The sequence below is a fragment of the Ornithorhynchus anatinus genome, chromosome 20 (genome assembly GCF_004115215.2).
Source record: "Ornithorhynchus anatinus isolate Pmale09 chromosome 20, mOrnAna1.pri.v4, whole genome shotgun sequence".
NCBI lineage: Eukaryota > Metazoa > Chordata > Mammalia > Monotremata > Ornithorhynchidae > Ornithorhynchus > Ornithorhynchus anatinus.
The window spans coordinates 1716856-1735233 of NC_041747.1; the positions used below are offsets into that span (position 1 = coordinate 1716856).

An 18378-nucleotide genomic window follows, 5' to 3' on the forward strand; every position below is an offset into this window, starting at 1 on the left:
CAGTACTCACCATCCAGGCTCATCCAGGAGTTCAATAACTGCTTTCGTCTATTAGAGGAGTTTAAACAACCCCAAGAGAGGAGGAGTAAATGGGACCAGGGCAGCCTCCGCCTGACCACCTGCTCTTCCCGGCAGAATCTAAACCCGGGTGTTCAGAATGGTCTCACGCCCGCACGTACTAGTCCATCAGCTGTATTTATGGAGCACTGACTGTGAACAGGGCACTTGGGAGAGTTCAACAGAAGTAAATGTCTATTAGCTAGAGCTCAGTCTTAGGTGGTCCAGAGTAGCCCATCGATAGAGGAATTTCACATGCAAAAACTGACCATTTGATACACGTACGTAGCATCGCTCTGACAGAGACCAACAGCTGGATAAATGCTTTATAGGAGGAATCTGATATTTGTGATCCTCAGGAATGGAGACTAATTGGGGAATTTAGTTAGCACTTTAGAAGCTTTAAGGAACCTCCATCTTCAAAGACTGGAACTGGGTTTATCATCATCATTTTTTTTTTTTTTTACCTTCCCCAAAAAGGAATCTGCCGGATCTCTCTCTCTGCTGGGTTGTTTTCCTCCTTTGGAGGCTGGAACGAGGAGAAGGTTTCGAGACCGTAAGCTCGTTAAGGGCAGGGAACCCGTCTGCTAAATCTGTACTCTCCCAAGAGCTTAGCACGGGTCCCCGCTTATAGTACACGGTCAATAAATACCATCGATTTATTACTTCTCCCAAATTCACTTTGTTGGAATTTCACCGTGGTATCATTTTCCGCTTTTGAGTTTCACATGGGAGCAAGAGCCTCTGGGCTAGTTAGCCGGTGGAGCTTGGGCGAGTCGTTGGACCGTATCCCCACCCCCGGACTCACAGGAGTCCCAAGGCCTCTCACCCCATTTCTCATGCCATGTCGCCAGTCTCATTTGTTGTTATTGTTTCCATGGCTTGATGGATCGCCCAGCAATCTACCAATTTCATAGTCACAGATAACAGAACAGCTCGGCCCTTCTTATCAGTTCAACCCTTTTACACAGCTGCCAAGTGTCTCCTTGTTTTACAGTCTTGACACAACACTCTGGCCTAGCAAACAAAAAGAGAAGACCACTAAATAACCGGTCACTGACCAAAGCAGGACCAGAGGCCCTACCTGATGGGGTAACCTGTGGCCAGTGTACAGACACGGGTGGGTATTCAGAGCAAGGAACTAGTAAAAGGAGGCTAAAGGGAATGGCAGTGCCACACCAGTGTGGGGGGAGAATGAATGAATAGGGCCAGGATTGTCACCTAACGATATTTTGATTTTATTTACATTACAAACATTCTAATTTGTAAGTAATCCCACCTCCACCACTTGTCTGCTGTGTGACCGTGAGCGAGTCACTTAACTTCTCTGTGCCTTAGTTACCTCATCTGTAAAACGAGGATTTAATGTTGGTATTTGTTAAGCGCTTACTTTGAGCAGAGCACTGTTCTAAGCGCTGGGGTAGATAGAGAGTCATCAGGTTGTCCCACGTAAGGCTCACGGTTAATCCCCATTTTACAGACGAGGGAACTGGGGCACAGAGAAGTGAAGTGACTTGCCCACAGTCCCACAGCCGACAAGTGGCAGAGCCGGGATTCGAACCCATGACCTCTGACTCCCAAGCCCGGCCTCTTTCCACTGAGCCACGCTGCTTCTCGCCATGTGGGACACGGACTGTGTCTAACCCCATTTGCTTGTATCCACCCCAGCGCTTAGTACAGTGCCTGGCACACAATAAATGCTTAACAAATACCACAATTGTTATTATGTGGGAAAGGGACTGTATTCTAACTGATTACCTTGTATCTACTCCAGTGCATAGAACAGTGCTTGTCACATGGTAAGCACATAAATACCACAATTATTATTATTATTATTAAACACTCATAGCTTGGAAGTGTCACTCAAGTCTGCCCTAAAGTTTCCGAGTTTGGCTCCAAGTCATGTCAGGATGGGACTGAGGGCCCTGATTTCAGAAAGTTCCAGAAGAGGCAGTCAGGAATAAGAAGCAGAACAGCTGAAACTAACTGGTAAATAATTATCTGTTTGAAACGCCCGACGCATTAGTATAGTCTATTTCCTTTCTATTCATAATAATAAATATTTTAAGTTCTTCCTGGAGGTTACCCCCAGGGGTATCATTTTCCCAACAAGAAGCATTAGCTTCTCATTTCCGAATGTAAGAGAGCAGAAGTGAAGGATTTTGCTGGTGGGCGAGGGGGAGGGGTACAGTAAAGAATAAGCCGCGCACAAGGAAGTGACTGGAGTGGAAAGGGACAGCTGGATGCCAATAAGGGAGTCGGCAAGGACGCGTGAAGAAGAGGACTCAAAACGTTGGATGAAAGGAGGGACCCGAGAGGACTGTGAGTGGGCAGGGCCAAATGAAGTTCGTGGTTGACCACGAGCACCGGAAACCTAACCCAAGGCAAATGGCCGCGTTGCAGGTGCGAGCTGAGGGGTGGGAGCGGAGAGGAGAGATGTCGGATGGGGGGGGCCCTCCCTCAAGTTCAGAGTCCCTGGACGATGTCCCGGTTGGCTCAACGGTTCGAGCGACCCGAGTAAGACTGAGGGAGAGGGACAGGGAAAGAAACCCCGGAGGTGACGGAGGGTGAAGGACTGAGTTATTCTGAAAACTGGGGGACGCGGAGAGCTGACAAATAACTGAGCGGATGTCAGGGTCTGTTTTGAACAACCGCGTGCGTTTATATGGAAGCTTCAGAAATGAGAAAACCAGAAGTTGGGCATCGTTGGCAACAACGTCTGAATAAGTAGCGTTATTCCTACACACCGCTTCTAAGTTGCGGTGCAGAACCTCAGTGCCGTTACCTGTGCGTTAGGAGTAGGTCGGCCCCAAGAACCCCACAGAAGGCGGGAACAAAAGGGATACTTTGTTCCTCGGCAAACTTTCGGCCGAGCTCCCGCCGCTTTTTCCACATACTGGAAATGACCGCTTGGGAATGATGTCAAGGGACCCGATGAGTTATTCTGCCCCACCACCCCCCTAAAATTTTTCATGGGGTTGGTTTTCTGACTTGGAGCCAAACTCTGGATTGGCCACCTGCCCACATTTAAACTTTAAAAAACAGCCGCAGGAGGACTCAGAAGATTAGAGATGATGACCACGGGCAGAGGAAAGCTCTCCAGCAGATGGAAAGAGCTCCCTGGGGAAGGAGTCCAGGCTCTTGCTTTAAATGTGTTTTAATTTTAGCCTGTGGGGCCAAGCAGACACAACCTGGGCATACTCAGGCAAGATCACTCCTGAAGCAAAAGAAAACAGATCCCCTCTCTGAGTGTGAAAGCAATTCGTACACTGAAAGAACTATTTCAGCCCCAGCCCCACCACAGATGTCAGGTATTTTGTAAATTGGAGGTTTAGGGTTCTCTCAAAGATATCTCTGAATCTATAGTACAAATTGTGAGTGGGCAGCACCACCTCAAAATGAACAATACTCCATTCTCCTCCCTTCCTTTTTCATGTGTGTGTGAGAGAGAGAGAGGGAGAAAACACACTCCTTCCCTTCTCTACCTCTAAACATGCTCATCTCCCCTATTCTATAATTTCCTTTCTGGATTCCACTACAGCTATCGCCGCATCTCTCTGTTCGCTCTCCTGTCCAAAATCCTTGAAACGACTATACACACCCACTGCCTGCACTTCCTCTCCACCAACTCTCTCTCTGAGGCACTACCAACAGATTTTCTATCCCTTCATGCCCCCCAGTCACAGATCTCCTCTATACAGCCAAGCTCAACAAGTCCTACTCCATCCTAATCCTCCATGACCCCTCTGCCACTTGGAAAGAACTTTGAAAAGCGGGGAATGGCCCACGGTATTCAAACTTCAGTTTTGCAAACAAGGTATCCTCCTGCTCGGTTTTAATCGGCTGGCTTGACTTGGACCTTCCGTCCCTTAACTGTGGGTGCCTTGCAGGTCTCTGGTCTGGGTATCCTATCGATCCACGGTATTTCCTGAGTCCTTACTGAGAATTAGATCCTCTACTAGGTGCTTGGGAAAACAGACTAACAGGACATGTTCCTCAAGGAATTTTTCAAAAGGGAGAGCAAAACTGATTTACAGATAGAACAAGCTGGAGGGAGAACAGACACAAGAGAATGAAACAGCTGTAGACACAGATACCTACATGTTTTAAATATACATTCTGTACATGAAGAGAAAAATAAACTATATAAGTGCTATATTGGTGGGTTTGGGCCTAATGGAAAGAACACTGGGTGGACATCGGGAGACCCAGTCTGGGAACTAGTCTACTGCTTGACCACGGGATAGTCACCTAAATCTCTCTGGGCCTCAATCTCATCTGTAAAATGGAGATACGACAGAGGGTGAGCCAGGTCAGGGACTGGGTATGAGCTCATAACCCTGAACCTCCATACCTACCAATTCTGTTGCATTGCATTCTCCCACAGGTTTAGCAACGGTCTGCACGCACTACGCTAAATAAACACCCTCGAAGATGATGAGCTACTCCAGCACTTAGTCACCGTAAGCACTTAATGCCATAAATATTATTATTGAATTTAAGCGCTATCAGCATTTAAAATTAACTTGGCATCCAAATATTTACTTACGTGTTGACTTTCAATGTTCTGCAACAATCTTGGGTCATCGAATTCACACGATTCACTGGTAGGAGGTGACAGCTGACTGCAAGGTAACAGAGAGCACTTTGACACAACGATACTCCAATATTGCATGTATAAAGGCACACACGTGTCAGTTGACTCCGTGAGGGAAGTCTCCCGCTAAACCTGCTCCAACAGCTGAGCAGGTTTAAGAGTCAATAATTCAGTAAGAAGAGCCCTCAGCCCTTCTCCAAACCCATGATCATCATTCCTGGTATTCATTGAGTCCTTACTCTGTGCAGAGCACTGTACTACGTACTTAGGAGAGTACAAGAGAGTTGGCAGACACGTTACCTGTCCACAGTTTACAAGAGGAGGCAGACATGAATATAAATAATTAATATAAATAACCCCACAGAGCCCCAGTCTGGACTCCTAACCCTATGTGACCTGCCGTCCTTGGTCGACGGATTGCCAGCAGGATCTTTCCGCCCAAGGCCCCGATAACCATCCCAGTCACTGACTCACAGCCTCCAATTTCCAATAAGGACGATCCCACTATCAGCGGTCTCCACTGTTGTCCAGATGACATACGACTCAACAGACTTCGGCCCCGAATCTTGTCTCCTCCCAGCCTGCCACTCCGGGATAGAGAGCTAACTCATTTTGTTCCTTTTCAAATAGCAAGAGGAAGACATCTTCCATTGACATTTACAGCTACTGAGTGGGGGGAAGAAAATGCCCACGATTCTAGGAAGGCTTATTGACAATAAACAATGGAATGAATGTTGACTCTCTTTACCTGAAGTCTTCAGAGGAGCGCTCTCTTACCAGTTCTGGGAAGTGGCTGTGAGGAAAGGCAAAAAAAAAAAAAACCCACGTCTGTGTTACGATTATGTGATCGAAAGGAAGAGAACATCATGAGACGAGAAAAGATCAGAGAGAATAACTTCTGAAATTGCAAAGGATTTCTCGGAATACTCGTGCCCGAGAGAAATACGCTTATTTTCAGTGAAGTTGTGGACCCATTGGCTTGGACAGAACCCCTGGGTGCAGCTGTCCCTCATTTAAAGGACTGGTGAAAACTGATCCAGGGTCTTACCTCCTGGACATTGACAAAGCTCTTCCAGGTGAAAATGTCCATGTCAACTAGACAGGTAATGGTCTTCCCGTGTGGGATGGAGAATTTTGCTAAGACCTACGACCTAAAGTGACATTATAGGAAACTTTCTAGGAGCTGTCACGTTCTCTCTCTTCCATCACTTAAATATATTAAATATATATTATGTATTTATAACACACACATACGTACACACACGCAGCTCTGTCATAGCATGTCTCCACTGTGTGTTTTAGATAGAACACTGTTAAGGAATTAGGGAACGTTCATCTGACGTGAGCCTGTTTGGATATACGGCAGCACAGTGTGCAAGAAATGGCTGCGGAGAAGCAACGTGGCTCAATGGACACAGCATGGGCCTAGGAGTCGGAAGGACCCGGGTCTAATCCCGGCTCCTCCACTTGTCCGCTGGGTGACCACCGTCAAGTCACTTGACCTCTCTGTGCCTCAGTTACCTCAACTGTAAAATGGAGATGAAGAACGTGAGCCCCATGTGGGACAGGAACTATGTCCATCCCGATTAACTTGTATCTGCACCAGCGCCTGCCCTCGCAGGATCGCCCCCGGAGGGTTTCCAGTTCTCTACCGGTCTCGGCTACGGGAGGCAGAGTCAAGCAGAGACTTACTCATTCCATTCCTAGCTCGGGCAGTGGCGAGTGGAAGTGCGTTATGGGAGAACTGGCTACCTCCGCCCAGATCTGAGGGGGAAACGATATATCTCGTATCGATTTTATAATGGAAATTTAAAATGGAAAGGCAGAGTGTATACCCATTTTTCCCCAAACATACCATCAGTCATTTAGGAAAGCCATTTGCTGACTAACCTGGGGCTGCCTGGCATCTCCTCAAGCTACTGGCCTGCCACTGTCCCACAGGCAGCTCTGCACACAGAGGCCATGTCGTCAGCTGAAGCCACACTCCCCGGTCCCGGGTGCCCGACCCTCATGTGGCCCTGGGCCCGGGAGAGTCCTCCTCTCCAACTGAGGCACTAAAAAGCTGCTGTCACCCTTCGGTCTCCCCACGGTGCGTCTTAGTGCCACAGGCCCTGCAAGGCATCAAACCCAGAGGGCTCTTCCAGACCAGGGACCCGAGATTCCTCCTCTTCCCAACCATGGTACACACTGCCACGGGAGCGGCTCAAACAAGGTGGATGGAGCACCCATTTTGCCTGCTGCAGAAAGTGGCCATTTGGCTACACTGCTGGGGCAGGTGGAGGAGGAAGGAGAGGAGGAGGAGGACGATGGGCAGGAGGGGGCAGGAGGGGGCAGGAGGGGGGAGGCAGGAGGGGGGAGGCAGGAGGGGGGAGGCAGGAGGGGGGAGGCAGGAGGGAAGACGGAGAAGGGAGGAGGAGGGAGGAGGGGAGGAGGAGGGAGGAGGAGGGAGGAGGAGGGAGGAGGGAGGAGGAGGGAGGAGGAAGGGGGAGAAGAGGAGGAGGGAGAGGAGGAGGAGGACGATGACAATGTCGACTAACAGGAAGGTCTTCCCCTACTCTACCTCTCCCTTCTGCAACCTATTTGGCAGCAAGAGGCAATTCAAGCGGTGACCAGCAGAATACCAGTTTCTCCAACTCATTTCCCTCCACTCCAGGCAGCCAGGTCGAGGGTCAAGTGAGCAGGCTTCAGGCCTCCCCCATATTGCTACGGCCACGGGAGTTTCCGGGGACGGTCACCTGTCCGAGTAGTCAGAGGGGTTTTCAGATCATCGGTTCCTCTGCAAAACCCTCTGGATCGGGTACGGAATCCTAAAGCGTGTGACCTTTTGGGAAATACAGCGTAGGACTGGGTTCTCATCCCGGGTCCACCGCCGCTCTGCTACGTGACCTCGGGCAAGTCGTTTAACTTCTCTGGGCCCGTTAGCTCATCTGTAAAATGGGCACTGAGACGGTGAGCCCCATGTGGGACAGGGACCGTGTCCAACACCGTCCGCTCGTATCCATCCCAGGGCTCCGAACAGTGCCTGGCACACAGTGAGCACTTAGCTACTACTATTACTGTTATTTCAAAGCTGTTACATTTAGCTCCCCTTCATTTTAGGTTTAAAAATCCATTTGAAGACAGTACAGAAGTCCATATAATGCAACATTTTGCCAATAAGGATTTCCTAAAGCAAAACAAAATTTAGCTTCGGCCTCTGACACTCCCGGAAGATGTCCAAGAGAAACACATTTCAGCCGACCCTAGCTCCCTTTCCTCACACCTAAAATTGTTTTCTCTGTTGTATAAAAGAGGGGTCTGTAACTTAATTTCCATAAGCAAAGGTTTCTTAGGCTTTTCCTTCCAAGCTGCCGTGCAACTAGGAGGACTGAACCGAGTGGGAAGCCAACATCGCCAAAAAATCAAGGGGGCTGAGAAAAGCTACACTTACCCGTAGGTTACTCCGGCAATGCTGCATTTCTTGAAATTCATAATATTGCAGGTGAGCGTTCCGGTTTTATCGGAAAACAGATATTTGACCTAAAAAGAAAAATGTCCAGTCCGATAAAAGACGTGATTAACAAAGATTCATACGATTCAGTTAAGCCACAGAATCAGAGTTTAGAACATCTGGTATTTCCATTATACCAGGAACAACACTGTTTGGAAATGAAAGTTAAATCATTAAAAAATGATTTAAGACCCTGCCCATGATTCCAGATAATTTATACCCAGGAGGCAGGGTGGCCTGATGGGAAGAATATAGATCTCGTCGCAGCTCTGTTGCTGGTTAACTGAATGACTCAAAACAAAAAAAAAAAAAAAAAAAATCACACAATCTTTGGGCCTCAGTTCCGTCATCTGCGAAATGGGGCTTCTACCACCTTCGTCCTCCTCTCTCTCGGGGATCTTGTGACTATAAATCAAGTTGACCGTGATAGTAAAACCCTCAGCTGAGAGCATCTCAAATCTGGGGGAAAGGCAGGGAACCACCACTTTTCTCGCTTCCTGGATACTGCCCAAATCATAATTAAATAAGCCAATTTGAACTAAAAAGCCCAAGACAACACACTGGAATCAGACATTGCAGGTAACGATTAAAATGGATATGTTTAAAGCAAAATTTTGGACCCTAATGACCTATCAACTGTCCTAAAGCATCTTTCCAGGAGTCAGTAAGATCCAAATAGTTCCTATTTTTATTTTTGCAAAGGATATGGGGACAGTCACTCTAATTCCTTCTAGGTCCAAAACACTTGCGTGAGACAAGTATAATTCCATTTATTTATATCGATGCTATTGATGCCTGTCTACCTGTTTCGTTGTCAGTCTCCCCGCTTCTAGACTGTGAGCCCGTTGTTGGGTAGGGACTGTCTATCGGTTGCCGAATTGTACTTTCCAAGCGCTTAGTACAGTGCTCCGCACCCAGTAAGTGTTCAATAAATGCGACTGAATAAATGAATGAAAATATGCTCCCACCTGTCCGAGCTCTTCATTAAGGTTTGACGTCCTGGCCATTGCTGGAGTGTCGTTTTCTATATAGTACATATCCATGTCCTGAAAGAAAAATAAACACCGACTGAGCCAAGCTTTGATCCTGAGTTTAGATCTTCAAGACTTAGGGGAGCGTTTGATCCTTCAGGCATTCATTCAGTCGTATTTACTGAGCGCTTCCTGTGTGCAGAGCACTGTACCGAGCGCTTGGAATGTACAATTTGGCAACAGATAGAGACAATCCCTGCCCAACCACGGGCTCACAGTCTAAAACGGGGAGACAGACAACACAGCGGGTAGTCAGGCATCAATACCGTCAAGATCGATTCTTCCCCGGCTCTTTTGGGGGGGATTTTCCGCTCTACTCACCCAGTTTATAAAAAGGGCCTGGGTGAATTTCACCACTTCGAGAGTGACCAGCAGGCTGATGGGAATGAGGTTGTTGTACAAGATGATGAACGTCAGTAGGTTGTAGCCAAAGTTGTTGGAGACCGCCTCTGTGGAGAGAGCAAGGAACCATCTTGTCTAATTCTCCTGTGCTCCCCCGAGCATTTGCGAGAATGCTCTGCACACAGTAGGTGCTCGATAAATTCAACTGATGATTGACAGCACAAGGAGGAACTTTTCTTGTGTGAGCGGGTTCACTGCTCTTCAACCTCCTCTCAACGACGGTGTCTATTCGGACTTCACTCTCCTTCCCTACTCTTCTCTCTCCCTCCAGATAAAGTCAAGGTGAAGACATGCTGCTAATAATAATAATGTTGGTATTTGTTAAGCGCTTACTATGTGCAGAGCACTGTTCTAGGCGCTGGGGGAGATACAGGGTCATCAGGTTGTCCCACGTGAGGCTCACAGTCTTCATCCCCATTTTACAGATGAGGTAACTGAGGACCAGAGAAGCTAAGTGACTTGCCCACAGTCCCACAGCTGACAAGTGGCTGAGCTGGGATTCGTACCCATGACCTCTGACTCCCAAGCCCGGGCTCTTTCCACTGAGCCATGCTGTTCTGACAGGAGTGAAGAAATACGAGTGTGATTAGAAAGGACACAGAGGCAAGAGAGCTAAAGTCAGAGCTGAACCGGTGAAAAATGGACCTATGAAACTCTCCTGCCTATCAGGGCAATTGCACTCCTCACTGTACCAAAAAATAAAACAAAACAAATCAAACAAAAAACCCAAAAACCCTCATTAGCAAGACAAATTGCATCCCGGCTAAGGCAGCGGGGACCAGCTCTGTCACCACAAATCATTATCTCCCCGCTGCCAGTAACGATCACCCGAGCCGTCTCAACACCACGTGTTTATCTTCCGGAGGCCCAACCTCTAGATCACTCCGAGTCTGACATACTTTACAACTAAATACAATATGCACAGACTTCCCCAAGTCTCCACTGGGTTCTTATTCCCTTTTCAAAATAAAGCCACACTCTCTCCTCTTTCCCGGACAGAATCACACAGGCTAGGCCGGCTCGTACGTGGAACGAGAGAGAGAGTGAGCTGGTGATGAACCCGGATTAAACCCTGAAGCCCCCTGGTCTGGGTAGATGCAGAAGCCAACTGGAACGTTCGGATTCTAGCCTCAGCATCCCTGAACACTTGGGAACGCCGCTCACCATCTTCCACCGACGTTGGACACGTTTAACGGTTTGAAGGCCGACAGCCACGGAAGTCGGAAGCGAGAAATAAACTCCCCGTGGATTTATTTCTCATCGGCCCAACGTGTTTTGGAGCGACCCGGCTGTGCCCACTGCAGCATCCTGCCGGTTTCCTCCTTTCTCTCCTGTGAGGCTCCCGAGTTCAGCCCGCACTCCAGGAAAGAAACATCCCCGTCGGGCAGCTACTTAAGACATCACCCCTTCCCCTCCTGGATGGAGTGCTTCCTCTTCTCCCCAGGAGTAAATGGGGAGAAACAAGGCCCTCGCGGCGGCGATCGAGTACTCCGGGAGTCGGCGAGAGCCAGGAGGCTCTAACCAGGGAGGCACCTACCAGTTGTGCCGAGGTACCAGTTCACCTGGCCGTGCGTTCTGTTCCACAGCAGGGCACCCACGGAGCTCACCAAGGCCATGACCAGGAGGATGCCAAACAAGACCAAAATCTGCACGTTGGTCACTTTCTCGACGTTCGACCTCTTCAGGGGCGCTTTCGTCGAGTTCTGCGCAAAAGCACAAACAGCCGCGATGGCCTAACCGACGACGTGAGGGAAAAATGACCTCTAAAAACTGCCGTGGGGCAGCAAGCGCCCACTTTGAGCGTTGAACACAAACAAGAGCTCCAGGATACGGGCAGACCAGGCAGCCGAAGACTCAGGAGGCCCGAGACTGGATTTGGCCTTCACCAGATGTCTGACAAGAGATGCCCTCGGACCAACGGGAGTGGTTGTCCCAACTCCCTAAATGAAATTGCTTTTCCATTTTCAATAGTTCATCTGGAACACTGCCAACCTGACCAGTGCCTCGGAGAAAGTGGGGAGAAGGTACCATTTAACATCCCATCGATGGAAAGGAATTCACTCCCCAACAGCGTGGATGGTCACGTGTACACCAACTCTTATATGCACTCCCGAGCGCTTACTACAGTGCTCTGCCCACCGTAAGCACTCAAAAATGATCGATGGATTTAGTTCCTAGAGCCAAGATTCGGCTCTGTATTCCAAGGGCAAGAAGCAGAAAAGTTATCATTGGCCATAGCATTTACCTTATAATTGAAAAAGAAAAACAAAAACAAAACAGTCCAAGCAACTCCCTTAGAATCCAAATCCTATCTGTAAAGCTCATTATGGGCAGGGCACGTGCCTGGTAATTCTGTTGTACTGAACTCTCCCAAGCACTTGTGGCCTAGCGGCAAGAGCACGGGCTTGGGAGTCAGCGGTCGTGGGTTCTAATCCCAGCACCGCCCCTTGTCTGCGGTGTGACCTTGGACAAGTCACTTCGCTTCTCCATGCCTCGGTTACCTCATCTGTAAAATGGGGATGAAGACTGTGAGCCCCACGTGGGACAGGGACAGTGTCCAACCTGATTTATCTTGTATCTGCCTCAGTCCTTAGGACAGTGCTCGGCACAAAGTAAGTACTTAATTACCATTATCATTTTTATTATTATTACAGTGCTCTGCACAGTGAGTACTCAATATACCCCCTTAATCCATTAATACACACTTTCAGCAGTGTTTCTCTCTGACCAGTTCATTTTTCCTCCTCCCATTTCACTTCCATATTTTCCAAACCTCATTCTACTTCTCTTTCAAAGTCTTTCTCGGGTAAAGAGGAGCCTCCGGAGACAGAGACAGGAAATTCATTAGGAAAGGCTGATCTGTGATGAATCCATTCCCCTGCCGTTGTACGGTCCTGCTGATCCCCAGCTGCTCCCGCAGCAGGATCCGTCCAACGAGAGCCCTAAATGTTTGGTGGTTTGTTTTTTTTTTTACAAAACGCTATAAATTTGACAGTCCATCACTGCCTTATCAAACTTTTAATAAACACTCAGTGAATGCACGAGTGAAAAACTATACTTTACCAATGACCTCATTCCTTGGTACCATTAATTTATTGACTTTTTGATCTTTCCCAGGGGTTGGATTCTTGCCAGCTAACAGGGTTAAGTAAAGCTATCTTTCACCTGGGCTGCTGGACAGTTTCCATCTTTAACAATATACAATAATTACCCTCAATCTCTGGCTTTATGAACACGTGCACAGAATGGAAACAGAGACTCTGGGACATAGCCCCAACTTTTAACAATGAGCTTGGAATGTAAAATTCCCCATTAGTATTACGGGAGCGGCTTCAGAATTGCCCGCAGCTCGTGCAAAATTGCATCGTTGGTTTCACCGAGCTCTAACCGGAGGCGGCGGGTAGGGATGGGAACGGTAGGGGTAGAGTAGTGACGTACCTTTTCAAAACAGACACTCAAAAACGATTCAGAGAACTCGGTCTCCTTTTTGGAAAGTTCTTTGACAATTTTATCTCTCTGAATATCTTTTGGGAGAACCAAAACACACAAATCAGCCTCGTCACTAAGTGTACCAAGGAGACTAACAGCCACCGGTACAGTCTGATTGTAAGATTCTAAGTGGGAGAGCAGGGAGCCAACCACAGGCAGGCTAAAGGGTAAGAATAAGCAAGTTACCTCTTAAGCACACCCACAGTCATCGTACTTTCCACGCGTAGTTTAATAGTCCCAGGGCCAAACGAAATCGGTGGAGTTTCTCACTTGAATACTAGGCTCCCCTTGGGGACGATCAGAGGAAAGTGGGTTGGGTGAAGGAGGAGTGAAAGGATAATTCCCCAGGCCCCTCGGAAAGTGCTTTCAACAGGGCCAGCCCTCCACAGCATCTCTCCCCCACCCACGAGACAATCAAGGCTGAGATAGACCTTTTTTACGACTTTCTTCCGACCTGCTAATCATTTTGTTCCTGCCTCCCCCACCTAGGTCGTTAGCTTCTCGCGGGTTCTCGTCTTCTAACCCTGTACTCTGCCAAGCGACGGCCCGTAATAGCTGCTCAAATACTACTGACATAATATTTGATAGAGAGAGAGACAGTGAGAGTACTCCTTCAAATATCTTGCCGTTTCAGGGATTCCTGCTCACTTTTTGCTCTCAGCCTGATTTTGTAAAGTGTGGCCTAGGGAGTAGAGCTGTCTTTCAGGGCAAAGACGAGGCTGTTGACAGTGAGGCTGCACCCGCAAGTGAAGTCGAGGTGGACGCAAGTGGGCCTTCGGTTCATCATCGTTCATTTAGTGGGAAGTCTACAGTGTGCGGACATCTGTCCTAGATACCTGTCCGATGCATCTTTCCAAGGACGGTCCCCCGAGAAGTTTACAAACCCAGGGTGGGAGAGGGGAAAGCAACTCACCTGAAAGGTCTCGCCCCACAGGACGGGGTGCTACCCACCTACAGGGGCGCTCTCCTCACCCACGGCATCAAGTGGCAGGCTAAAATAAAAATTTGCTTCCAAGCAGAGTAGATGAAATTGCTTCGTCTGCACACAAAGCTTTTACCTGCATGAGTTTGGTGTCGTGTCCGGTGTAAACAACTATTCCGAACACCCACTGAGTATTTCTGAGCTGTGCACCTCTTAGAAGGATCTGGTCAGGCCCAATCGGCACTGGACTGAAAATAAGAACACGAGAGAAAACTCATATTACTCCCGAAGCCATTTTCCACTTTTCTCCTCAAAATGGTCACGTGTCTTCCTCTTTATAAACACGTAAATCCGATAAATTAAAACATATCTGACACTTTAAAGAGAAGCATCGGGGCCTAGGGGAAAGAGCAGGGGCCTGGGAGTCAGAGGAGTTGGGTTCTAATTCCCGCTCCAGCAGGTGTGAGCTTGGGTAAGTCACATAAATTCTCTGTGCCTCAGTTACCTCATCTGTAAAATTGGGATTGAGACCGTGAGCCCCGTGAGGGACGCGGACTGTGTCTAACCTGATTAGCTTGTACCTACCTCAGCACTTGGTATAGTGGCTGGCACATAGTAAGCATTTAAATTCCATTTAAAAAAACTTAAATTGATCCAAAGAGGATGAAGGTCATTCTTGGAAACAACAGCCAGTCACAAAACGAAGTTGTGAGAGTAGCAAAAGGTGGGTAATTTCCTTCCTGGGGCACTGTGTGGGGTGAAGGCATTCCAAAACAAAGATATCATTAAGTACAGTATGATATCTTTTCCCAAGCAATTCCTTATAACCCTTCAAAATATAGGGGAATGAAGCTTATTGTACTAAGTTTTCCTACAGCATTTAACACTCCTTTAGAAGTGGGGTGGGGCAGAGGGAAGAGGCACTGCACAAATGATTTTTTAAGTCATACCGTCTCTCCAACGAAATGCTTTTCTCTTCCTTTACGGTATTTAAGCTCTTATTATAATTACAATAATTGTGGTATTTGTTAAGCACTACGTGCCAGGGACTGTATGAAGCACTGGGGAAGATACAGGCTAATCAGGTTGGACACCAATCATATCCCTCTTGGGACTCACAGTCTTAATCCCCATAATACAGAGAAGGTAACGGGCAGAGTGAAATGAAGTGACTTCCCCAAGACAAGTGGCAGAGAAGGGATTAGAACCGAGGTCCGTCTGATTCCCGGGCCCGAGCTCTACCCATTTGGCACGATGCTCCTCATTCCCTTCGGCCCCACCTATTTTTGTTCACGGTCTGGTATTCTCTCCTGTTCAGACCGAATCTCATGTGAGACCTGATCATCTTGTATCTAACCCAGCGCTTAGTACAGAGCTTGGCACACAGTAAGCACATAAATACCCAATTCAACTCTCCTTCACCAGAGGACAGGGCTTGGACCTGTCATGCTTCTGCTATAGTTTCCCAAGTGCTTAGCACAGTGCACTTCATCCAGTAGGTGCTCAACACACTCCCTTTACACTCACTTACAGAATAACTTTTCTCTGACCAAAGCATCAACAGCATTTATTTCGTGACTTTGGCAAAACATACGGAACTAGGCACTGCTGGGATTTACAAGTGGAGTGCTAGGCCTATAAACTCCTAGAGGATCTTACACTCTGCTGGCAGGAGGCAGATGGTAGAAGATGAGCGAGCCTAAAATAAGCAAGAAGTCTAAATAGAAGGGTGCCAAAGGGCAAGAATGAATGAGAAATGAGTTTTCATGGATGTATATTAATGCTGGGGAGATAGCAGTGAGCGCTGTCACTGGGAAAACCGGGGTTAGACGAAGTTAAAGGGAAGTTCTGAAGGAAGGGTGGGACGGGATTCGGCCGAGACAAGGGAAGGGCAGGCCAGACAGGGCTTGGGGTGGAAGAGGCGGGTGCGGGATTCACTTCTCCGAGATGCTGGTTCCCTTTTCAGTTTTCACCTGAATAGAAAAGGTAGTGTTGTTTTCCCAAAGAAAATGGCATCTTCAAGTTAAGAGTACACGACTTTGGTCCTAAAAGACCATTTGGACATGATGTTTTTGGCTTCAGTTTGGGCAGATACACAGCGGGGAAGAACCTAATCAGTAGCAGTATTTAGCTTTTGGCCCTAACCCAAGCCAAGATTTCCCTGGGGAAGGACTGCTGATTACTGAAGAAAATAAAATCTGGGGCATTTTGTTAAATTCATACCAATTGTACCTCATGCCCAGGAGTCTCTGGGCACACAACTCCAGCTTCATCCTCGGGATTTACTGACCTTCAAACATTGAGCTGAACATTTAGAACACTGCAAAACTTTAAAAAATTGCTTCTCATTCGTTCAATAGTATTTTTTGAGTGCTTACTAGGTACAGAGCACTGTACTAAATGCTTGGAATGTACAATTCGGCAACAGATAGAGACAATCCCTGCCCAATGACAGGCTCACAGTCTAAACAGGGGAGACAGATAGCAATGCAAAACAGAACAAAACAGAAACAAGACAACATCATCAAGATAAATAGAATCAAGAAGATGTATCATTAACAAAATGAAGAGTGTAATAAATAATATATACAAATGAGCACAGTGCTGAGGGGAGGGGAAGGAGGAATAGCAGAGGGTGGGGAGGGAGACGAGGGGGAGCAGAGGGAAAGGGGGGCTCAGTCTGGGAAGGCCTCCTGCAGGAGGTGAGCTCTCAATAGGGCTCTGAAGAGGAGCAGAGAGTTAGTTTGGCAAACGTGAGGAAGGAGGGCATTCCAGGACAGCGGGAGGACGTGGTGGGCCAGGGCCGACAGCGGGAGAGACGTGACGGGGGACGGTGAGGAGGTGAGCGGCAGAGGAGCGGAGCGTGCGGGGTGGGCAGTAGAAAGAGAGGAGAGGTGAGATAGGAGGGGGCAAGGGGATGGAGAGCTTTGAAGCCAAGAGTGAGGAGTTTTTGTTTCGTGTGAGGGTTGATAGGCAACCACTGGAGGCTTTGGAGGAGGCGAGTGACACGCCCAGAGCGTTTCTGTAGGAAGATGATCCGGGCAGCGAAATGAAGAATAGACCGGAGTGGGGAGACACAGGAGGAAGGGCGATCCGAGAGGCGGCTGACAATGATCCAGTCGGGATATTACGAGAGCAAATACAGAAGCTGAAAAATGCACAACCCACCAAAGTAGTTTGGCAAAACAAATGAAAAAAGGGGTGGGGAGAGGGGAATCTTTCACCGTGAAGGGATGTCAACCATCTCCAGTCTTCACCAAGGAGAAATTCTCGGATTTGGTGGGGAATGGATACCTGTTCCCATCCAAACGCAAGTTTCCAATGAAGTCATAGAGGTGACGGTTGGGGCCTTCACATTCTATCTTTCCAGTTACTTTGATCAACTCCTCCCTGGATTGCAGATTTGCCGTCTGAGTCAAACCCTGTACCAAAGGGACGAGGAGACAGGTTTGTGAAAATAAGCAACCTCTCTTGTCACTTGAAGCAAAGTTTAATGTCTCCATTTAGGGAGCACATATTAAATCAATAATCAGAAATCAATGGAATTTGTTGAGTGTCTTCTGCACTGGACTGAGCCACTTCAAAATTTCAAATATTTGCTGGATTCACTTTTATTTGCTCTTGATCTCAGTGAAAGCCTTTACTAGAATACTTTTCCACAGGAATATGCAGCACCTTAAGAGGCAGTGGAGCCTACCAAATAGAACCCAAGGCTGGGAGTCAGGAGGCCAGACTGTTTCGTTCTGTTTTGCTTTGCCGTCTGTCTCCCCCATTTAGACTGTGAGCCCGTTACTGGGCAGGGATTGTCTCTATCTGCTGCTGAACTGTACATTCTGAGTGCTTAGTACAGTGCTCTGCACATAGTAAGTGCTCAATAAATACTATTGAATGAATGAATGAGGCCTGAGTCCTAATCCCAGGCCTGCTGTGTGATCTTAGGCAACTCACAACCTCTCTGGGTGTCAGCTTCCTCCGCCACCCACATCTTAGACCGCGCGCCCCATGTGTGATGGGGACTCCGATCTGAATCATTAATTAATCATTCTCGATATTTAAAAAGTTTCAAGAGCTTTGAAGGCATGAAATCGAGGTCTGTAAGATGCTTAGGGATTTCAGGAATCTTGATCAAAACTGAAAGTCGGAGTAGTTTCACATAGGTCGCAGAAGCCCAGGTAGCTGCATTCCAGAACCAGTCTCAAGACCAGTGACCCACTGCTTTGGAAACTAAAACGTTCAAGTGATTTTTGCCCCCCCGATTCTCAAGCCCTCCATTAGCAAAATGCTTTGGAAATCAGCTTCATCCCCAAGAATCTTTCAAGCAGTAAAGGAGGAAAGTAAGAAAATACTGAAAAGTTAAAGAACTTGTCAAAAGTCCCACAACTTGGGTTTC

General features: G+C 47.8%; 1 protein-coding gene across 3 annotated transcripts in view; it reads right to left on the reverse strand.

The window, feature by feature from the left end:
• Positions 1 to 18378, reverse strand: part of ATP8A2 (ATPase phospholipid transporting 8A2) — a 301962-nt gene that overhangs the window by 202407 nt on the left and 81177 nt on the right. For all 3 annotated transcript variants that reach the window (XM_029048279.1, XM_029048280.2, XM_029048281.1), the window contains 8 exons: positions 17283 to 17410; positions 14125 to 14236; positions 11115 to 11280; positions 9497 to 9624; positions 9113 to 9190; positions 8085 to 8173; positions 5403 to 5447; positions 4607 to 4682 (listed from right to left, as the gene is read on the reverse strand). In XM_029048279.1, coding sequence (XP_028904112.1) covers positions 4607 to 4682; positions 5403 to 5447; positions 8085 to 8173; positions 9113 to 9190; positions 9497 to 9624; positions 11115 to 11280; positions 14125 to 14236; positions 17283 to 17410 — 822 coding nt within the window. The remainder of the gene's footprint in view (positions 1 to 4606; positions 4683 to 5402; positions 5448 to 8084; positions 8174 to 9112; positions 9191 to 9496; positions 9625 to 11114; positions 11281 to 14124; positions 14237 to 17282; positions 17411 to 18378) is intronic.